Source organism: Rhinolophus ferrumequinum, chromosome 11 (assembly GCF_004115265.2).
Source record: "Rhinolophus ferrumequinum isolate MPI-CBG mRhiFer1 chromosome 11, mRhiFer1_v1.p, whole genome shotgun sequence".
In the NCBI taxonomy this organism is placed as follows: Eukaryota; Metazoa; Chordata; class Mammalia; order Chiroptera; family Rhinolophidae; genus Rhinolophus; species Rhinolophus ferrumequinum.
The window spans coordinates 45196157-45216857 of record NC_046294.1 but is presented as its reverse complement, the minus strand read 5'-3'; the positions used below and the strand labels follow the sequence as shown (position 1 = coordinate 45216857).

General features: G+C 55.2%; 1 protein-coding gene across 1 annotated transcript in view; it reads right to left on the bottom strand.

Annotated features, from left to right (window-relative positions):
• Positions 1 to 410: 410 nt before the first annotated feature.
• DCHS1 (dachsous cadherin-related 1) overlaps positions 411 to 20701 on the bottom strand; it is a 33674-nt gene continuing 13383 nt past the window's right edge. Inside the window, exons 2-21 of the mRNA XM_033120261.1 lie at positions 17967 to 19880; positions 13194 to 13382; positions 12885 to 13116; positions 12511 to 12747; positions 11171 to 12196; positions 10775 to 10968; positions 10469 to 10565; positions 10213 to 10370; positions 9152 to 10016; positions 8822 to 9061; positions 8596 to 8721; positions 7749 to 7958; positions 5826 to 6704; positions 5591 to 5704; positions 5213 to 5424; positions 4970 to 5124; positions 4664 to 4794; positions 4268 to 4551; positions 3806 to 3944; positions 411 to 3476 (exon numbers count right to left, since the gene is read on the bottom strand). Coding sequence (XP_032976152.1) covers positions 865 to 3476; positions 3806 to 3944; positions 4268 to 4551; positions 4664 to 4794; positions 4970 to 5124; positions 5213 to 5424; positions 5591 to 5704; positions 5826 to 6704; positions 7749 to 7958; positions 8596 to 8721; positions 8822 to 9061; positions 9152 to 10016; positions 10213 to 10370; positions 10469 to 10565; positions 10775 to 10968; positions 11171 to 12196; positions 12511 to 12747; positions 12885 to 13116; positions 13194 to 13382; positions 17967 to 19760 — 9894 coding nt within the window. The 5' untranslated portion in view covers positions 19761 to 19880 and the 3' untranslated portion in view covers positions 411 to 864. The remainder of the gene's footprint in view (positions 3477 to 3805; positions 3945 to 4267; positions 4552 to 4663; positions 4795 to 4969; positions 5125 to 5212; positions 5425 to 5590; positions 5705 to 5825; positions 6705 to 7748; positions 7959 to 8595; positions 8722 to 8821; positions 9062 to 9151; positions 10017 to 10212; positions 10371 to 10468; positions 10566 to 10774; positions 10969 to 11170; positions 12197 to 12510; positions 12748 to 12884; positions 13117 to 13193; positions 13383 to 17966; positions 19881 to 20701) is intronic.

Genomic DNA, 20701 nt, shown 5'->3' with positions numbered 1-20701 from the left:
TACAGATAAAGCAAGCAAATCGTTCAGCAGGAGCATGATGGCAAAGGTTAAACAAATGTGAGCTCCTATCACATGTGAATATATAGTGCCCCCAAGAAAAACACATAAACCACTTCACTGCTCCTATATCTATCCCCACCTCCTTGAAGACCCTCAGGCCTAGAGCTGGTTATCCCTAAGAGCTCTCCCCACACACCCATCTCTCTCTAGGTCACTGTCTTCTTCTTGGCCTCCTGCCCGTGTTAGAGGGAAAGGTGGATTGCAGAGAGATGGCTTCCAGTGCCATTCTCACCCTAGATGCCCCTAAGTCCACCACCCTTCTGTATCTCCTGAGGTGTCCATAACGTGCAGGTACCTTCCAGTCATCCTCCCATCCCTCTGGCCCCCACAGAACAGAGCCGGACGCTGGATACAAACTGCAGTTTATTAAGGCTCCAGAGTGAGAATTGGCACTTGGTTCTGGACAGGGGCAGGGGTGTCAGTGGAACCCAAAGGAGCTGGGCCCAAACAGGTTGGAGGACCTCCCCCGTCCCCCTACCCCCCAATAAATAAAGTCTCAGCTCCACCTCAGGGTGCTGGCGCAGGGCAGGAAGCCCTTATTGAGGAGAACCCAGGGCTGCTGCCTCCTTCGCTTCTCCCCATATCGGGCCTGGCCACAGGTCAGTGCCCAACAGGGCCTCTGTGGTGCTGCTGCTCACGGGGCCGGGATGAGATGTGGGACCTGCCCCACTGGAGGAGTTTGGGATGGGGAGCTGGTCTCCCCTGTGGCCAATCACGGTCCGAGGCTGCCCAGGGCAGGCTCAGATGGGGCCTGCATTGGGGACACTGTGCGCATCCCAGGTCGGGGCCCAGCCTGGGCCACAGCTAGATGTGCAGCTCCGTGTCATCGGGTGGCTCCAGGCCGGATTCTGCGCTGAGTGCTGAGGCTGAGGGGCCCTGGGCCACCCCAAACGGCGAAACAACAGGTGAGCGAGCAGCCAGAGGAGACAGTGAGGGTGAGAAGCTGGGGGACATGGCAGCTGAGGACAGGGAGCCTTCGTGGCTGATGGGGGATCGGTGAGAGGCCGGCGGAAAGATGGCCCGGGTTGCAGCCGTGCTGGCTGGTTTAGGGGGTACAGACTTGGCTCCTGGGTGGGCCACGGCAGTGATGAGGGGTGGTGGATCAATACGGGGAGCTGGGGGACATGGCCGAGCTTCATCCTTGAGCCGGGCAATCTCTGTAAAGACGCTGGCAAGTGGCTGGAACTGAGGGCACCAGCTCAGCAGGTAGTCCCAGTTATAGCTGCCACGGAGCTCTTCCTCGCCAGCCACAATGGCCGTCAGTGCACCTGCCACACATGGCTTGCCATCTGCTGGGAAGCCATAGTCCCCAGTGGGTGCAGGGCTCAGGCCACAGCCTCCCAGGAAGGCTGTGGCAGTGGCTGGGGGGCCCTCTTCTCGGTACAGAGTGGCTCCTGCACCCGGCAGCAGTAGCCCTGCCTTGCGTCCCTTATACCAGGTGTCAGGGGCAGGTGGCTCGCAGGATGTGTCACTCAGTCCATCTGCATCCTGCTGGATGCCCGAATCAGGGCCACGGGCAGCCAGGGAAGAGGCCACGCTGGCCACACGAGGGAACTCGTTGATCATGCGGATCTCATCATCCTCTGCAGCCTCTGCTGAGCCTCGGCCGCTTGAATGTGAAGGGTCCAGGGAGCCACCCCGGGGGTAGGGACCTCCAGCTCCCGGCCCACCATAGCTTGGGAGAGTCTGGTGATAGAGGTGCTCGGAGGGCGGTGGGCTGGGTGGCTCTCGGCCCAGTTTCTGTAGGGAGCCACTGGCCAGGGGTGCTGCCTGTGACATTGGGCCAGGTGCTGCCTCTGCCTTGCGGCTTCGGGCCCGCACTAGCCCTAGGACCAGGGCTGCCAGTGCAAGCACCACCACTACTCCCAGGGATGCTGCCACAGCCCCCACCAATAACAGGTTGAGGTCAGGTGCTAGGCCCAGCGCAGTGTGGGTGATATCCACGGTCACGGGCACTGTGGCACTCCGGGAACCAGGCAGAGGCCCCCGTGCCACCACCTCCAGCCTCAGCTCCCGTGGTGCTTCACGCCGAGTCCGGCCCCCACCCTCAGAGGGGCCTGTTCCACTGCCTGGTGCCTGACTGTCCACCCGCAGATACAGCGCACCTGTAGTCTGGTTGATACCGAAGTAGGGGGAAGACGTAGCAAGAGAATAGAGCACCAGGCCATCAGCACCTCCATCCTCATCTGTGGCCTGCACATGACCCAGGCTGTGGCCACGCCGGGCACCTTCTGGCACTTGGAAGTGGAAAGCTGGAGCCAGGAATATTGGGTCATACTCATCCTCGCCTGTCACCAGCACTGACACAGTGACTGAGGCTGAGAGATTCCCAGCATCGGCAGCGCCCACAAGCAGCTGGAAGCTTCCAGTGTGCTCATAGTCAAAGGCTACTCGTGCCCGCAACTCCCCTGTTGAACTGTTCAGTGCAAATACCTCACGTCCTTCAGGCCCTGGCCCGGCTTCCAACAGGCTGTAGCAGAGCCTCCCAAAAGCCCCTGCATCCCCATCAATCGCGTGCAGAGTGGTCACAAGAGTGCCTGGAGGCTGGTTCTCCGCCAGGCTGGTGCTGAGCAAGCTCAGTGGGAAGGCTGGGCCGTGGTCATTCACATCCTGGACCTCAATAATCACTGGTGCCAGAGCAAAGTGTGACCCCGCAGGGTCGGCAGCCTGAACTACAAGCTGATGCCGAGCCTGGGTCTCACAGTCCAAGGGGCGGGCCAGTCGCAGGGCGCCCGAGCTCTCATCCAGCTCAAAGAGCCCCAAAGGGTCACCTGAACTGAGGGTGAAACGCACGAGGCCATGAGGGCCTGGGTCAGCATCAGAGGCCTCCACATGCAGGAGCTCAGCCCCAATAGGTGTGTCTTCAGGTACTGCCACGTGGTAGGATGCTCGGGTAAACACAGGTGGGTTGTCGTTGACGTCCAGGACAGTGATGGTGACCGGCACGGCTGAGCTTCGAGGTGGCTGTCCCCGGTCAGCTGCGGCCACAGTTAGATTGTACTGGGTTAGGCTTTCAAAGTCTAGAGGCTCAAGCAACACCAGGCAGCCCAGTGCCCGGGGGCCTAGTCCACCACTATCCCCAGCTTCAGCAAGCCGGGGTTCCAGCTGGAAGACTCGGCCCCGGTTGCCACTGATAATGCTATAGTCCACGGTGGCATGGGTGCGGCTTCCGTCGGCATCTGTGGCCTCCAGCGTGAGCAGGGTGGAACCAGGGGGCAGGTCCTCAGCCACAGCCACGCGGTAATGTGGCAATGTGAAGCTCGGGGTGTGGTCATTCTGGTCCTGCAGCTGCACATACACTGTAGCTCGTGCTGCCCGGCCTGGCATCCCATGGTCTCGTGCTTCCAGCACCACATCCACCACTCCTGGCCCCTCATGGCCCAAGGCCACTGTTCCCACTGTCGTGAACAAGGTCCCTGAGATGAGAAGGGAATGGAGAGAAACATGCATTCAGCAGAGGCTGTGGGTGACCAGAGGAAGTGACCCTTTTGGGCCTAGGAAATGGTCTCAGAAGTCAGACTCCAGGGAATGGCCTGTGTGTTGGGAGATTATGGGATGGCCTCCAGGATTCAGGGAATGGCTTCCAGACATGCAGCCAGGACAGGGCTTAAATAGAGACAAAGCGGGGGGAAATGTACTCCCTGGGTTAGAGATCCAGGAGTTAAGAGTTCGGGCAAGAAATTCTAGGAATGAGGTCAAAATATAGCCCAACACCATAAAGGGTCAGATCCCACGAAGGACGCACCGTTGTTGGGGTCAACACTGAAGCCCTCGGCAGGGGAAGCCAGGTGGTAGGAGATGTGACCATTGGCACCTGAGTCCCGGTCAGTGGCAGAGATGGAGAGAATGGCACTGCCTGCGGGTGTGTGCTCAAGCAGCGTCACCTGAGGTGTGAGGACAAATGTTTATGGCCATGCTGCCCTGCTGCCCAGTCCCAAGAGTCTTGCCTGGCATCCATTTCAGCTTGGAGCCCATACTCCTTAGAATTTGAATTGCCCACCTCCTCCCATTTCTGGACACAGGACGAAGAACCTGGACACAGTTTCCAAGACTAGCAAGGCTGATTTAGTTGTAACATCCCATCTCCAGAGTGCCATCCCTAGGTCAGCTCTAAGGTCCAGCCCACCTCTGACTTTTAACCTCCTCACTTCTCTCCAACATGAACAACCCTGGGCCCAGGTATGGGGACATGCAGGGGCATGGGTACCTGGTAGAGGTTCTGTGAGAAGGCAGGTGCATTGTCATTGACGTCCTCCACGAGCACTGTGAGGTTGGCATGACCCTCATGAGGCCCATCATGAGCCAGCAGATGCAGGTGGTAGTGGTCACACTGCTCAAAGTCCAGGGGGCCTGTGAGGGAGACGCGGCCGCCATAGCGGCCTACACTGAAGGGATCCTGGGGCCCAGACGAGCTTAGCACATACCATAGCACTGGTCCAGAGTCCACGTCATTCCCTGTGACCTGTGCAATCTCTGAGCCCAATAGCGCATCTGCAATACATGGGACAAATGTGTTTGACATGGTCCCCGACACCTCTGGAGCCCCAGAGTGGGGAGTAGTGCCACCCTACCTTTTGTACCTCTCACTTTACCCAGCCCTCACCTTCAGACACTCGGAGCTCCCAGGGCTGGGGAATGGTGGGGCGATTGTCGTTGGTGTCGATGACCATCACTGTCAGGGTAGCTGAGCCCACTAGGGCTGGGCTTCCTCTGTCTGTGGCCATCAGTACCAGCCTGGACACAATCAGGGGGAGCACAATCAGGGGCAGGGGCCTGGCGATAAGGGAGAACGCTGGGCAGGGCTGGGGAGACTCAGGATGTGGCCTAAGGATTGAGGGAGATTCAAGGCAGGGCTTGAAACTGGATGGCCCCAGGATGGGGTCCCAGGGTCTACAGAGCCAGGGCTCACCGTGTTTCGGCCCAGATCTCACGGTCCAGGATGGCTGTGGTAGTGATAGTGCCTGTGGCTGGGTCTACATGGAACAATCCCCGTGCTGGCTGGGATGCAGCCAGACTGTAGGAGATCTGTCCACTGGGGCCTTGATCCAGGTCATCTGCCTCCACCTGGTGGGAGTAGGAGGCTGCTGGCATTGACCTGGGCACAGTCAAGTCTGACCAGCCATGCCCCCCATCTTCCCATCACATCCCATACCTGCAGCAGGGGTCCTTCCAAGGGCCTGGACTCAGGCAGGAAGGCCACATAGTGGGGCCGCAGGAAGCGGGGAGCATTGTCATTGGCATCTTGCAGGGTTAGGGTCAGTACGGAGAAGGCAAAGGCTCCCCCACTCTCTGCCTGCAGCACCAGCCGTAGCCGTGGGCTTGCCTCAAAGTCCAGCCCCTCTGCCGAGCGAACTGTGATGGCTCCTGGGAGGTGGAATTCATCACTGACAGCCCCTTTCTTGCCATGGAGTCTCCCTCTCTGATGCCTCTTACTTAAGGGCAGCCCCTCCCCGACCAGAGCCTCCTTGGGCCCAAAGGATAGCTCCCCCAGGAGCCTGTCCCCTCAAAGCCCTCTGCTCCTGACCCTTACCTGTGCTAGGCTGGATGGAGAATGTCCCTTTCTCATTCCCACTGAGAATGCTGTATGTGATCAGTCCACTTGAGCCCCCTGCGTGGACAGCCTTTGGGGAGGCAATGGGGGTCCCTGCAGAGAGGATGGCATTGGTTGGACTATGAGCACCAGGCCAAGGGAGTTTGGCAGATTTTTAGTGGTAACCCCAGCCCATGCAGAGATACAAGGCTGAGAGACATGGTTGGGGACACACCTGGGGGTGCATTTTCACGGAGCACAGCTTCACTACTAGCCCGGGGAAAGCGGGGTCCACGTTCGGACTCCCCCTGTAGTCCAACAATGACTACACCGGTAGCAGAGCGAGCGGGACGGCCAAGGTCGGTGGCCACGATGAAGAGGACACGATCCTGGGGGCCCAGGGCTACAGGGGAGCGGGCCACACGGATTTCACCAGTGTAAGAATCCACAGTGGTGCCAGGCGGTGGTGTGCCTGCCAGCCGGTAGAGGATGGAGGCATTGGCACCAGTGTCACGGTCTTCGGCTCGCAGAGTGGCCAGGGCCAGGGTCGGGGTGCTGAGGCTAGGGCCTGGGCGGGGCAGGCGCAGCCTCAGGGGACTGTTGGGGAAGGTGGGTGCGTGGTCATTGACATCACGCACTGTGATGGTGACAGGCACAGTGGTGCTCAGGGGCCCAGCAGCTGCGCCATCCACTGCATTCACGGAAAAGGCATAGCTGGGGCACTGCTCTCTGTCTAGGGCTGTGGCTGTGCGCAATTCCCCAGAGCTGGGCTCCAGCAGGAAGGCTCCTGCCGCACCAGCACCCAGGTAGTAGGTCACATGGCCATTGGCCCCAGCATCAGGGTCATGAGCCTGTAGCTGCAGCAGGAGGGTCCCTGCAGGCGCATCCTCAGGCACCTCCACAGAGTAGGCAGGCACAGGAAAGGCTGGGGCATGGTCATTGGCATCCAGTACTGTTACTGTCACAAGCAGAGTGGCACTGAGAGCTGGCTGGCCTCCATCCCGGGCCTCTATCCGCAGCTGGAATGCTGGCTCCACCTCCCGGTCTAGTGGCCTCATGGTGCCAAACTCCCCAGAGGCTAGATCTAGAACAAAGGCTCCTGATGGGTCCCCATCTGCAGAGAAGGGCATGCACACACAAACATACATGTGTCAGCCCATGGAAGTGGGGCTGATTTACAGGCAACAGTAAAGATAAGAGAGAGTGGAGGGCTGGGAGAGAGAGAAGGGGATGAGAGAGAGCGAGAGAGAGAAACTGGGTGAAACGCAGAGAAACTAAGAGAAACACAGAAGGTGAAGAAAGATACTATAAAGCAGCTGTTCTCAGAGTGTGGTCTGGGAGCCCTCTGAGACCCTTTCAAGGGAGTACATAAGATCAAAACTATTTTCATAGCAATACTAAGACATTGCATGACTTTTTCATTCTCATTATCTCACAAATGTATTGTGGAGTCCAGATGGTACAAGACATGTGATGACATCATCTCTTGGATGGTTAATGGAATGTGTGCTTATGTATTCTTGTGTTTTCTAGAATATTCTAGGTAGAAAGCTTAGAGCATAAATATGTGTGCTTTCAGAGATTCATTTGGTTTTTGCTGGCTTACCTTCAGTTACACCTGCTATAATCTTTACAACCTCATTACTGTCCAACAAATTGTTACTTGAAACCCTAACATTTCCTTGTGCAGAAATACAGCAACCAGTATACTTCATTGGCTTTCTTTGCAATATTTTATAATCTTCTTAGGTTTAATATTTAATATGGTAAAAATTAATATAGTTCTTATGTTTACATTATACATTTATTACAATATTGTATCACACTATTATATAAACAAAAGCTCTTTAGAGAGCTTTAGGGAGCTTTAATTCTCAAAAATTCAGAATGTTAAGGGTTCCTGAGACCAAAAAGCTTGAGAACAGCTCTACAGGGAGAGACAAGAAAGAAAAGATAACAGGAAGATAAAAAAAGGCATAGAGGGAAATAAGAAGCTGGAGAAGCACAGGAGGAGACACTCAGAGACATAGATATACACATGAAAGAATAAGAGAAATATGTAAAAGAAGGACAAAAAGACGCCAAGTCTGACATAGGCCAACAAGGAGTAGAAGTGGGCATGTGGGGGCTGGGTTAGTTGGTGTGGGTAGGTTCTTACCCACGATGCGGTACTGCAGCTGCCCATTGGCTCCGACATCTGGGTCAGAGGCCCGCAGGGTGGTAAGGGTCTGGGGGTCTTGGCCCTCGGGCACCTCCAGGGAGAGGTGTGTACTCCCAAAGGTTGGGGCATGGTCATTCTCATCCTCCACAGCCACTCGCACTGTAACGTGGGTCAACAGCGGGGGTGATCCCCTGTCCCGGGCATATACTGTGGGGAAGCAAAATCAATGAGCTCTAGCCTGCTCCTATCCCATGGAGAAACCCACACCACATAGTATTCATACATGTTCACCAGATGCACACACAAACCAGAAAATGTCCATTTCTCCACATCCCATAAGCACACAGGTGCCTATATGTGGACATGCACACATAAATATACAGGTAGGTGTCAGAGATTTTATTTTCTTCCCACCTCCCATGCTTGGTGCACACAAGAGCTTTATCTCAGATTAGCGGTGTTGTGACAGAAAAAGCACTAAATAAGTTATCTGGGTTCAACTCTCAGCTCTCCCACTTCTAAGCTGTGTTAGTGCGAGCAAGTCACTTCACCTCTCTGGTACTCAATAACAATATGCTCCTGTTAAATGTCTGCAATATAATCTGAAGGAATCCTAGAGGGGATAGGGCAGTATGCTTTTGATGTGTGATTACGCTGGTGACAACCTAGAAATCAATTCACCTTGTACTCTGCCAAACTCTTGACTCCCCAAAAGGATCCAAAAATATAACAGAAGCTGTGCTGTAATGGGTGGAAGCTTCTATAAAGTAATTTGAGGGTTTTGCCTGGGTAACACGAGTGCTTACAACACCTCTCAGGCTTTTGGGGTCCTGTCAATGTGTACCTGTCAGGTTGATCTCCTCCTGCTCCTCCCGATCCAGGGCCCGAAGAGTTGTGAGAACTCCAGTGTCTGGGTCCAGGGAGAAGCTTTCGCCAGAGATGCCTCCATAAGTCACTTGCCCGTTGGCCCCTGAGGAGGCGCAGCATGGAGGGCAATCAGAGGTAAATAATTTTTTTGCCCTTTCTCGCCCCAGTCCATCCCTCTCTCAACTCATTTCCCCAGGTTTTACCCAGGTCGGGGTCAGTTGCCTGCAGGGTGAGTAGAGACGTGCCAGGCGGGCTGTTCTCCCTCAAGAGAACGCTGTACTCCTGCTGCTGGAAAGCGGGTGCCTCATCGTTGACGTCGGCGACACTGACAGTCAGGAGCTGCGTGGCTGAGCGCTGCGGGGAGCCATGGTCTGAGGCCACCACAGTCAGAACGTGCTCAGCTCGCTGTTCTCGGTCCAGGGGCCGCACCAGGGACAGCGCTCCTAGGTGAGTGGTAGGGCAGATTAAAAGGAAACCTCCACATTCTCTCCACATCACGCCCTCCTCGTCCCCAGCCAGCCGGTCCAACTCACCAGTGCTCGAGTGTAGCCGGAAGTAGCCATCCCCACCAGCGGCCAGGCGATAGGTCACACGTGCGGCCTCGCCCAGGTCCGGGTCTCGGGCTACCACGTGTAGCGCCGCGGGCCCAGGCGGCTGATCTTCGGGGAGGCGTACATGTGAGGGAGAGGCGAAGACTGGCGCGTTGTCATTTTCGTCCGTAACAAAGACGCGCGCTGAGACGCGCGCTGCGCGGCGGCGGCTGGCATTGGCCGGCCGGTCGGTGGCTTCCACCAGCAGTAGCAGAGCCGGCGTGGTCTCGCGGTCCAGGCCTCGCGGTGCGCTCAGCGCCCCAGTGCGCGCGTCCAGGCGCAGCGCAGGCGCCGGCGGCTCCTGGCGCAGCAAGCGGTAACGCACGTCGCTATTGGGGCCCGGGCCGTCGGCGTCCGACGCGCGGAAAGTGTACAGTGCCGCGCCGGGTTCGGGGTTCTCCGGAAGCGCCAGAGCCAGCGGATCGCGCGCGAAGACTGGCGCGTGCTCGTTCTCGTCCTGTATGCGCACCTGTACGCGCAGCAGCCGCGCGCCCGTGCCGCCCGGCCCCTCGGCGCGCACCGTGAGCGCGCGCCACGCGGGGCCTGCCTCGAAGTCCAGGGGCCGTGCCAGGTATAAGCGCCCTGAGGTCGCGTCCAGCGCGAAGGTGCCGTCTGGGTCCGCGCCACCCACCAGGGTGTAGGTGAGTGCGCTCATCCCCGCCGGCTCTGGCGGTGCTACCGAGCCCAACAGGGAGCCCGGCTGTAGCCCCTCGGCTGCTGTCACCGTCAGCACTACAGGCACTGGCGCCGCGGGATCTGGTTCTGAGGGATCCGGCGGGGGCTCAGGAGAGCGAGCTGAGGGAAGTACCTGTTGTGGACCGAGGCAGGAGGATGGAATCAGGGGGACCTGCGTAAAAGGGGGTCTTGGGCTGGCCCGATGGATAGCAGGAAGGGTGCTCAGAGTAGCCTGAGAAGAGGGCTCAAGAGCCCCATGAAGGTGGAGCTCTTGGTGATGGGCCCACAACGGTGGCTAAGTAGATAGACTGGAGGAGGAGCAGCCATACCTGCACCAGCAGCTGGAGGCTGGAGGTCCGAGGAGGGCTGCCTTGGTCGTGAGCGCTCAACGTCAGCACATAGTGTGGCCGCTCTGCTCGGATCAGAGGTGCTGCAGTGAGCAGCTCCCCTGAGTGAGGGTGCAGAGAGAAGAGCTCTGAGCCAGGACCTGGGGACAGGCAGGGGAAAGGTGAGGCCTGGGTCATGAGCTGGGCAGGTCAAGAGGGTGTGCCACTCCTACCAACTCCCTTCTGTCCATCCCCATACCAGTCAGCATGTACAGGATGGTCCCATTCTCCCCTTCATCTGGATCCTTGGCCTGCAGAGTCGTCACCAGTGTTCCTGGAGGCACGCGATCTGGTACCTATGGGGACACACAACTCACCTACAGTTTTCTCCTTCCTGTTTTTGAGACAACTTAGGATGGAGTTACCCTCACCTGTGTGGAGGCAGAGCCCATTTTTGCTTTCACACCTGTTCCAAAAGGCAGTCTCTTACCTACACCTACAGCTCTATGAGGAGACCCCCATTCCTTCTCACTTCTTCAGGACAGGGTCCTGGGGCTTCACATACCTGTATAGGGAGGCCCCCACCAGCAGCCCCTGAAGCTTGCAGGAAGGTGGGACTGTTGTCGTTGAGGTCGAGCACTGCAATGTGCATGGTGCCTGTGGTACTGCGGGGTGGGCTCCCCGCATCCTGCACCTGCACCAGGAGCTGATAGCTGCTCTGCCGCTCACGGTCCAGGGTTTGGAGTGTGGTCACTTCTCCTGGGAGTGCAGGAGAGGGATCATGTATGGGGTAGCTGGTGATGCTTGAGGCCTGTGACTAAGAAGTTGGGGATTGGGTGGGTGGGAGGGAATCCCAGGCTCAGTCCTGTTCCTCATGGCCAGGCTCTGGGGATCCTGTCTGGGTGTTCACCAATCTGAGGATGAGGCTATGGGGTCTCAGAATTTGGGTGCCAGTGCTCACCAGTCTGGGGGTGGATGTGGAAGGCTTTGCTGTCTTCTGATAGCTGTCGCAGGCTGTAGGTCAGACGTCCATTGGGTCCAGAGTCTCGGTCAGTGGCAAAGACCCGGCCCACACTGGTCCCTGGTGGCTGGTTCTCAGCCACAGCCAGGAAGGTGGGCTCCTCAGACAAGCGGGGACTATGGTCGTTCTGGTTGAGGATGCTGACCCTCACTATGGCTGTGCCTGTCTGCTGGCCCAACTCAGCTTTGGACCCAGACACTGCCATTACCTTCAGTGTGTACAACTCCTGGGCCTCACGGTCCAGTGCTGCCCGCACCCATAGCCACCCACTCTGTGGCTCCAGGCCAAAAGGGATACTTGGCCCATCTGCTGCAAGGTGATAGGTGACTGGGCCCCCATCTGGTGCTCGAGCCTGCACTTGTAGGACCTGAGTTCCAGTGGTGGTGCCTGAAGGCAGGTCCACACGGTACGTAGGGCTTTCAAAGTGGGGAGCCAGCCCACGGGTCCCCAAGTCCTGTACCACCACTCTCAGTCGAAAGTGGCTGGTGCGGGGCGGGGAGCCCCCATCCTGGGCCTCCAGGTCCAGCTCATGGGCTGGTCCTCCGGAGGGCCCCAGAGGTCCCATAAGCCGTACGTGGCCTGTGGTGGGGTCCACGGTGAAGACCCCACCACCTCCAGCACGAAGGTTAAATGTGACTCGACTGTTAATGCCTGAGTCAGGGTCCAGAGCCCGCAGTGTATAGATGAGGGTTCCTGGGGCAGTGCTTGGTGGCAGCAACACTGTGTCTTCAGGTGCAGGGAAGGCAGGGGAGTTGTCATTCACATCATCCAGCAGCACACGCACCCGAGCTACAGTGAAAGCTGGGGGCACACCACTGCCTGCCCGCACCTCCAGCTCCAGCACTGGTCCCAGCAGCTCCCGGTCCAGAGGGCGAAGCGTTTGTAACAGCCCTGAGGCCCCATCTAGGGAGAAGAGTCCCCGGGGATCCCCGCCTGATAGGGCCAGGGCCACAGGTCCCACGCGACCTAGGGAGGAGGAGAGAGAGGTCAGGAAAGAGATGGGGCCAGACTGTGATCCCAAGCAGGGCTATGCAGTGCCCACCTGTGCTTTGCAAAGTATTAGGGTGAGGGGCAGGTGTTGGCAGAGAAACTGGGTGGCACTAGGGTGATATTTGTGTGCTTGGGGATGAAGCAGAGTGCTTGCACATGCCCAAGGAGGTGTTGGGGATTTTAAACAGAGTGTTTTGTATTGGGGCTATCTGGGGTACCCTTAGATGGCACTCGAGGGTTATGTTGGAGTGTCTGGTATGGCATCAACAGGGTATAATGATAAATGATACCTGGTGGGTTGTGTGCCTGGACTATGCCCACACTGGTGCCTGGTGCCACATCCTCTGGCACAGAAAAGACATACTGTAGTTGCTCAAATATGGGTGGTATGGGGGTTCCAGGCACAATGCTGATGTTGACTCGGGCACTGGGCTCTGCCTGCAGGCCACCACCATCCTGAGCCCCGATCTCCAGCTGCACCACAGAGTTGGCCTGTCTGGCCAAGGGCCAGGCTACTGTCAACAACCCTGGGAGGAGGGATAGAGCAGAGATGTATAAGGAAACAGAATAGAGTTGGAAGGGTTATAGGAAGAGGGTCAATACTTTATTGAGGCAGATGGAGAAATGGGTGGGGGCCAGACTCTAGGTATGGCAGGATCCTCACCTGAGCGCTCATCCAATGCAAAGAGTGGGGGGCTATTGCCAGCCAGAATGTGGTAGGAGAGTCGCCCATGGGGCCCCTGGTCAGGGTCATGAGCACGCACCCTCAGTACGGCTGTGCCTGGTGGACTCTGGGTGCTCACACTGGCAGCATATTCCCGTGGGTAGAACTGAGGTGGGTTGTCGTTCTCATCTGACACAAACACCTTCACATACACCATGGACTTGAGGCCTCCCTGGTGAGATGTAGCCATAGTCAGGTAGGCCTTATCTGGCCCTGATGAATGCCCTATCCCATGGTCTGCCCACTCACCCCATCCACAGCTGTCACTGTGAAATCGAAGCTTGACGGTCCTTGGTCACGGTCCAGGGTCCGGGTCGTGCACACGTCACCACTGTGGGCATCGATGCGGAAAGGGGGAGACCCCGAGGCCCCAAGTCCAGCACCCAAGGAATAGGAGAGGAGGCCAAATGGGCCACTGTCTGCGTCTGTGGCTGTCACCTGGGGAGAGGCTGGGGTGAGTGATGCCCCATCTTTTTGGCCAGAAAATCCAGTGGCAATTAGAAGGAGCAGACCATGGGCCAGCTGGTGCCCAGAATCTCTGGATGGGACACCCAGAGGGGACTAGTAGGACACAGACCAAAACCCAAGCCCAGCCCACACCTCATACCTGAATTAAGATCCTGTGAGCCTCTGGTCACAACGTATTTGTCAATTGGTCAATTTATAACCTTGTTTTATGCGTATTTCTGTTTAAAGACATCTAATTTAATATATATTTTGATTCATTAACATTGAACTCATAGCAGTGGCACTATAACGCATATGTGAACGGAGCTTATCTAAACACACATATTTTCTCCATAAGGCACATCACAGCCTTCTTGTACTTATGAACACTAGACAGCACTTCAGCAGCACATGTGGGGACCATTTTAAACAGCAAAATCACCAGCAAAAAGCACAAAAATGTGAAAAGTGTGGCACTAATAGACTGCATAAAGGACCCTTGTTTACAGTATAAGAGCTGAAACAGGCATAGCCTTGCCATGTTCAACCTCAGCTGGGAATGTGTGCACTGGGTGACTTGAATTTTTCATCTTGTCGTGCATATCCAAGAATGACTGCAAAATCTCCATGAGTATTGAGTTTTGGGTTAAACATACATTTTAGAGAGTCAACACATTCACAAATATGAAATCTGCAGAGAATGAGGACCAACTGTACTTATAAAGAAGAATGCTCAAGGGCCATGACCACAAGTTCCTGGCAGGTCACAGGGAGCTAACAAGCATTACCAAGTCTCATAATCACTCCGAGCAGAGAACTGGCTGACCGATACCATTATAGAGGCTCATGTCATAGGCCTACTGTTTATTGAGTTTGGTCATTGCGAGTGGGATCTGATTGATACTGGGATCTGGTCACTGGAGTGATCAGGGTTTGCTCTATGGATCTGGGGGTGTGTGGCTCATGTGCTTTTAGCATCCCTTTACTTCTCAAGCCAACCTCATTGGAAGTGGGAGAGGGAGAATTGCAGGTCTCGAGGACAATATTGAGGTCATTCAGACCTGGAAAGGCTTTCCTGGTTAATTCCTGGGCATCTCCCAGACTGGTTCAGAAAAAGTTGAATGACTGGACACCAATATCAGGATCCTCTGGAACATTTCAGAGCCAGATCAGCAGGAGACACCGTGAGCTCGTGGGAGCTCACGAGGCCAGGACAGGGCTGGGCACACCTCAGGTACTCTATGTATATTTGTTCATTGAGTGAATGGACATTCTGATTGCTCTGCCTTACAACAAAAACTTCTTTCAAACTAACTTTTCTACCGTGGGTGCACATTAGGGCCTCAGTAGTGGGTTAGCTGGTGCTGACTACCGTAGCCTGTGACAAAGTGCTCTTTGTGGATTCAGGGGCCTCCGGGTCATGATATGCTGTAAAAGGAAGCTGGAGAGTTCCCCTTTCTGAGCCAGAAAATGTTGCTCAGGGAGAAGCCTGGCCAAGGACTTCTGATGGTTGCCCAGGCCCTTGACAGAGTGATTTGTGCCACTGTTTACCCTCCTAAGAGACACTAAGACCCTGCCATGGCTGGACCCTGGAAACAGCTCCTGCTCCAACTAGATACTGTGGCTGTGGGCCCGGATATCCCAGGAGACTAAGTTCCCCTGCATCAAGCCTGTGGGCTGCAGCACAGCTGCGGCATCATCTCCAGAAGCTGTTAAAGACCTCTGCCCCCTGACTCGCTGCAGGAAGAAAGCAATAAATAGTGGTCAGGGGAAGTTGTCAGGAACTGACCCCAAAACGCGCAGGGGCCATTGAATGGAAATGACCAAGGCAGAAGTGAATTTCCCAGCCTGTGTAGCCCCTGCTCAGAAGTTCCACTGCAAATGCACAGTCCCCGTTTCAGCAGGCTGTCTGCCCTGCTGCACAGTCGAACTGTGGTGAGCTCCCTCTCCCAAAAGCCATTAACTTGTCCCCACGCCACCCTTAGCTCTCATTAAATGCACTATTGTAAGGAGAAAATAAAGACCCTTATCTGTGAACGCTCTAAAATTCCTAACAGACCACAAACTTATTGCATCAGTTCCATCCTGACCTCTTTCCCAGGTGTCTCTCCTGCTTTGACTTCTTGACTCTAGGCTCCCCTGCTTCTCCTCCCACTGCTTCCCCATCTCCCCAGCCTTCCTCTGCCTCCTCTTACTCTGCTTGTTCTTACACATTGTTGTTCTCTGCCACCTCTCCTTGGCCTTTTCTCACTCTACATACTCACTCAGGGCCTCATCTTCCACTTCCATGACTTTGACCATCATCTGTATTTTGGCCCAGACCACTCCTCTGAGCTCCAGACTTGTACATCCAGATGCCTGCTCAACATCTCCACTTGGATATCCCCACAGGCACCTTAAATCCAACCTGTCCAAAACTAAAGTCATGATCATTCCAAATCCCTCTCTAATGACTCTTCCATCCATGCAGTTGCTCAAGCCAGAAATCTGTTCTTCCCTTTTCCTTTCACGGTATATCAATCAACCAGAGACTAAGTAAATCCTCATTATCTCTCCTATTTGTCTATTCCTCTCCATCGCCATTATCACTGTCTTGACAGAGGACTGAGTCGTCTCTGCAATGGACTGTTATAATTCCCTTCTCATGGCTGTTTGACCCTCCGATCCTTCCTCTACCCCAGGATTTCTCAGCCTCAGCACAACTGGCATTTTGGACCAGATAATTCTTTGTTGTATGTTGTCATGTGCATTATAGGGTGTTTGGCAGCATCCCTGGCCTCTACCCTCTAGATACCAGTAGCACCCCACCAGTTGTGACAATCAAAACTGTCTCTGGACATTGCCAAATGTCCCCTTCAAAGGGCAAAGTCACCCTGAGCTGTGATTCACTGCTCTACAATGATTGCCAAAAGCATCTTTTGAGAAAACAAATATAATCATATTACTCCTCTACTCAGAAAGCTTCAATGTTCCTTAAGAAAAAAGCTCAAACCCTTTGGCCTGGCTGGACTTTTCACTGTCTGGCCTCCCTGCTCAGTCTCATCTCCCACTCTCCCATCTCACACCTTAAACTCCAGAGATACTGAGTCACTGTAGGCCCTGGAACAAGTCAGGCTGTCCCACTGCTCTATGCATGTCACCTCTGCTTGGAACCCTCCCGTCTGGTCCCCTAATAAACTCCTGCTCATCCTGTAAGTCTAAGCTCAAGGATCCCTTCTTTGGAAGACATTCATACTGCCTCTCTGTACCTCACATGCATCCCCATCATGGAAGTTTTCTTATTGCAGTCAATCTTTCTTTGCACATGAATGTCCCTTCTAGAGTATACATTTCATGAAGTGTGTGTGGGGGGGGTTGGGTGAGGGAGGCGGAGAAGGACTCACTCATTACCATGTTCTGTGTCCCTAACACAATGGTAAATACTTGAAATGTATATAAAATGAATCAAATATTAAGACTTCTTGTAACCATTCTGAACACCCAGTGGTTATTTTTTACCCCTGCTTCCCTATGGTAACTAACAGTAAAAGCTTCAGGAAACCACCTGGAGAATTGCCCTGTTTCTTCAGGCACTAGTGAGGAGGAAGAAGTTGGGAAGCCATAGCCCACTGGTCCTGGGCCAAGAGGGACAATAAACACATGAGAGAGTAGGTGGGGGAGCTGGATAGCAGCAGGCAGGCAAATACCCAGAGTCTGGCCAGAAGGCCCGGGCACTGGCCTGGAAGTCCAGGTCAACAGGCAGCCCCTGAGAAGATGTTCATGGGTCTGGTGGGCGTCTGAGACATAAAGACTTCAAATACTAGTCTTCTGAGAGGCTTCCCTGCCTCCATTCTCCCCTCCTGCATCCATGTTACAGACAAAGCAATCTTTCCAAAAGACATATCAGATTTGCCTAGATCCTCTCATTGGTTTACTATGATTTTAAAGATGAAGTCAAAGTTTGTAATCTGGTCTCTGTCTACCATCTTGTCTCATCCATCCCCAACGCTTTCTCATCAGCACAGCTGAGGCCAAGTTGAACAGCGCAGTGCCCTGAACACATCATGGTGTTCTGTAGCTCTTTCTGTAGACCTGGAGTCCCTGTTCACACAGCCTGTATTAGCCAGGTGACAGTCTCACTGTTCTTCAAAGGCCCCTCCTCTGGGCTTCCACAGCACCCCACGTGATGCCTGCGGCAGCACTAGTTACTGATGTGCCTCCTTGTCTAGACTGGGACCTGCCTGGGAACAAGACTGTCTCCTTTCTGTGTTCCCAGGGCCCAACACAATGCCAGACTTACAGTGGGTAAGTTAATTCTTGACATCACAGGACACTTTTTCTCTAGACCCAATCTTAATTCCCTCAACTGCCAAGATTATCTGGCCCAGCTCTTGTACCTTGCTCTCTTATCTTTTCATTAACCTTCACCCTCTGCACAGACTTTGGAGCCCACAGGATAGGTCCAAATCCTCTGGCATTAGTTACCATCAATAGATGAACCTGCAAGGCTTGGTTCTTGTTCTGAGGTCCCTGTGGCCCTCTGATCCATTCTTGCCCACAGCAGCTAGCATCCCGCTGTGTGCAGGGCTTACCTACCTGCAGGAAGCAGGTTCCAGGCTGGATGCCCTCAGGCAGTGAGGCATTGTAGAAAGTCCTCTGGAACTGAGGCTCGTTATCATTCACATCTTGCAGGGCCACACTAACTGTGGCAGAGGAGGTGAGAGGGGGTAAACCCCCATCTGTGGCCACCACAATGACCTGTGGTTGGGGTTCCAACTCATAGTCCAGTGAGGCAGCCGTGGTGATGATGCCTGAGGTGGGGTCAATGGAGAACCAGCGGGTGTGGGTGCCAGGGGCGAGGCTGTAGGTGACCTGACCATTGGTGCCCTGGTCAGGATCCCGGGCCATCACCCGCACCACAAAGCTGCCAGGCAGTGCAACCTCAGGCAGGGGCTCAGGTCGGTACAGCTGACGGTCAAAGGCAGGCGCGTTGTCATTGACATCAGTGACATGCAGCACAAAGGCAGCCTCGGCCCGCAGTGGGGGTGAGCCTGAGTCTGTGGCGGTAACCCGTAGGTTATAGGCATCCCGCTCCTCCCGATCCAGCTGCCGAGCCACGCACACCAGGTAGATGACGCTGTCCTGGGTGCTTAGGGCAAAGTGGCCCTCTCCACCCTCCAGGGACACGTTGACGTGGGCAAAGTCACCATCATCTGGGTCTGACACAGAGATGCGAGCAACAAGCTGGCCAGGAGGGGCAGCCTCGGACACTCGGGGAGAGCCATCTGCACTGAGGAAGATGACAGTCATGGAGGGCTGATTGTCATTAGCATCTCGCACATGCACAGTCACAAAAGCCGAGCCCAGCTCAGGGTGAGCTCCACCATCGCGTGCCTGCACTACTAGTTCGTGGACCCGCCGTTGCTCAAAGTCCAGCGGTCGCTCCAGCCGCAGCAGCCCTGTGTGTGCGTCGATAGAGAAGGGTCCATCACCCTCGCTCTGCCTCCGGTTGATCTCATAGGTCACAGCCCCGTTGGCGCCAGCATCAGCATCGGATGCATACACTTGCAAGACTGGGCTGCCAGGGGCCAGGCTCTCAGACACCACAGCGTGATAGCGGCTCTGATTGAAAGCTGGGGCATGGTCATTGATGTCCAGCAGTGTCACATCCAGCAGCGCTTGGGCCCTCCGGGGGGGTGATCCACCATCGTAGGCCTCCAGTTGCAGCATGTAGTGTGAGTGGTTCTCTCGGTCCAGCTCCCCAGTAACTACCAGCTCAGGCACTGGGGCCCCATCCGGACCCGGGCGTGTCTCCAGCCGGAAGATCTCGCCAGCCCCATCACCGGACAACGCATAGCCCTGGGTTCCTAGGCGGCCAGCATCTGCATCCCGAGCAGGCTCGAGCGGGTAGCGGGTGCCCACAGCTGTATGCTCAGGTATCTGCAGGGTAGCCCGGGCCCGCGGGAAGGCTGGAGCGTGGTCATTGATGTCAGCCACTCGCACAGTAACTTCTACGGTGGCACCATCAGGAGTGACTGCAGTGAAGCGGTAGCGATCCCGCCGCTCACGGTCCAAGACCCGGGCTGTACGGACCACCCCACTGTGTTCATCGATGGCCAGGTCTGTGCCCACGCCGCTGCCCTCCTGCGCGGAGATGAAGTACATGGGAGGTGCTGCTGTGCCTGCCGGAAGCCCTGCACTGATGTCCCCGATCAGTGTGCCCGCTGGCTGCTCCTCATCAATCTGCAGGTCCAAGCTCCCAGCCTGGCCGCAGGCGCCTGGCACCCTGGCCCCCAGCAGTAGCAGCAGCAGCAGCAGTGGGAGCAGGTGGAGGGGCCTGGGGCTCTGCATGCCAGTGCAGGAAGGCGCAGTGCCCGCCTCCTTCTGCATGACAGGTGCAGTCCAGAAGTGGCTTGGGCTCCAGCTCCAGGCCAGGCTCTAGGCCCAGCTTGATCTCAGGCTTTGGATCAGGTCCAACTCAGGCCCTGGCTCCAGCTCAGGTTCCCTAATCTGGAAGAAAAGGAGAAGGAAAAAGGTCATGATGGCAGAGGGATCAATAGTCCAGGGAGACTGGGGTCTAAGGCTTGTGCTGTCTCATACCCATCCTGGGCCCAGGAAGCTCCTGCTTCAGCATTCCTCAGGACCCACTCCAGGTCGCCATCTCACCCTGGCCCACCTCTCAGGAGGTGTTTTGTTTCTATTGTTCAGGACTGAATGCCCTTGGACTCCCTTCCTTCCATCTCTAGACTTTAAAATATAGCCAGTCCTTTCTCATTTTCCTTCTCATTCAGAACCAAAACTCACCTCAATAACCATGTGCTTGGGAACGTCACCTGAATTGTCAACCTTTTCCTCTCTGCTGGAGGCTTCTTTCAGCATTTAAATATGCTGAAGATATATATATATATATATATATATATATATATATATATATATATATATATATATTTATATATAAATTTCCCTTAGTCCCATTTTCCTCTCCAGTCAACAAGAGATTGAGCACCTACTATGTGGAAGCACTGGGGACATATCCATGAATAAAGGAAACAGTCCCTGACTTCATGGGGCTTATAGTCCAGGTATTAGACAAGGGATTACAAATGTGATAAGGGCTGTGAGGGGAGTACAGGGAGCTATGAGGGCATAAGAGGGGCTTAATATGGAGAGTCTGGAAGAGCTTCTCTGAGGAAGTGACTGTCAAGTTGGGATCTACTTAATAAGTAGGTGTTAGCTAGGCAACAGTGGGCAGAGGGGGATTCAGAGAGGAGAGAAGAGTATTTGGAAGAGGGAATAGGTTTAGAGTCCACAGTCAAGAAAGGGCTGAGAGT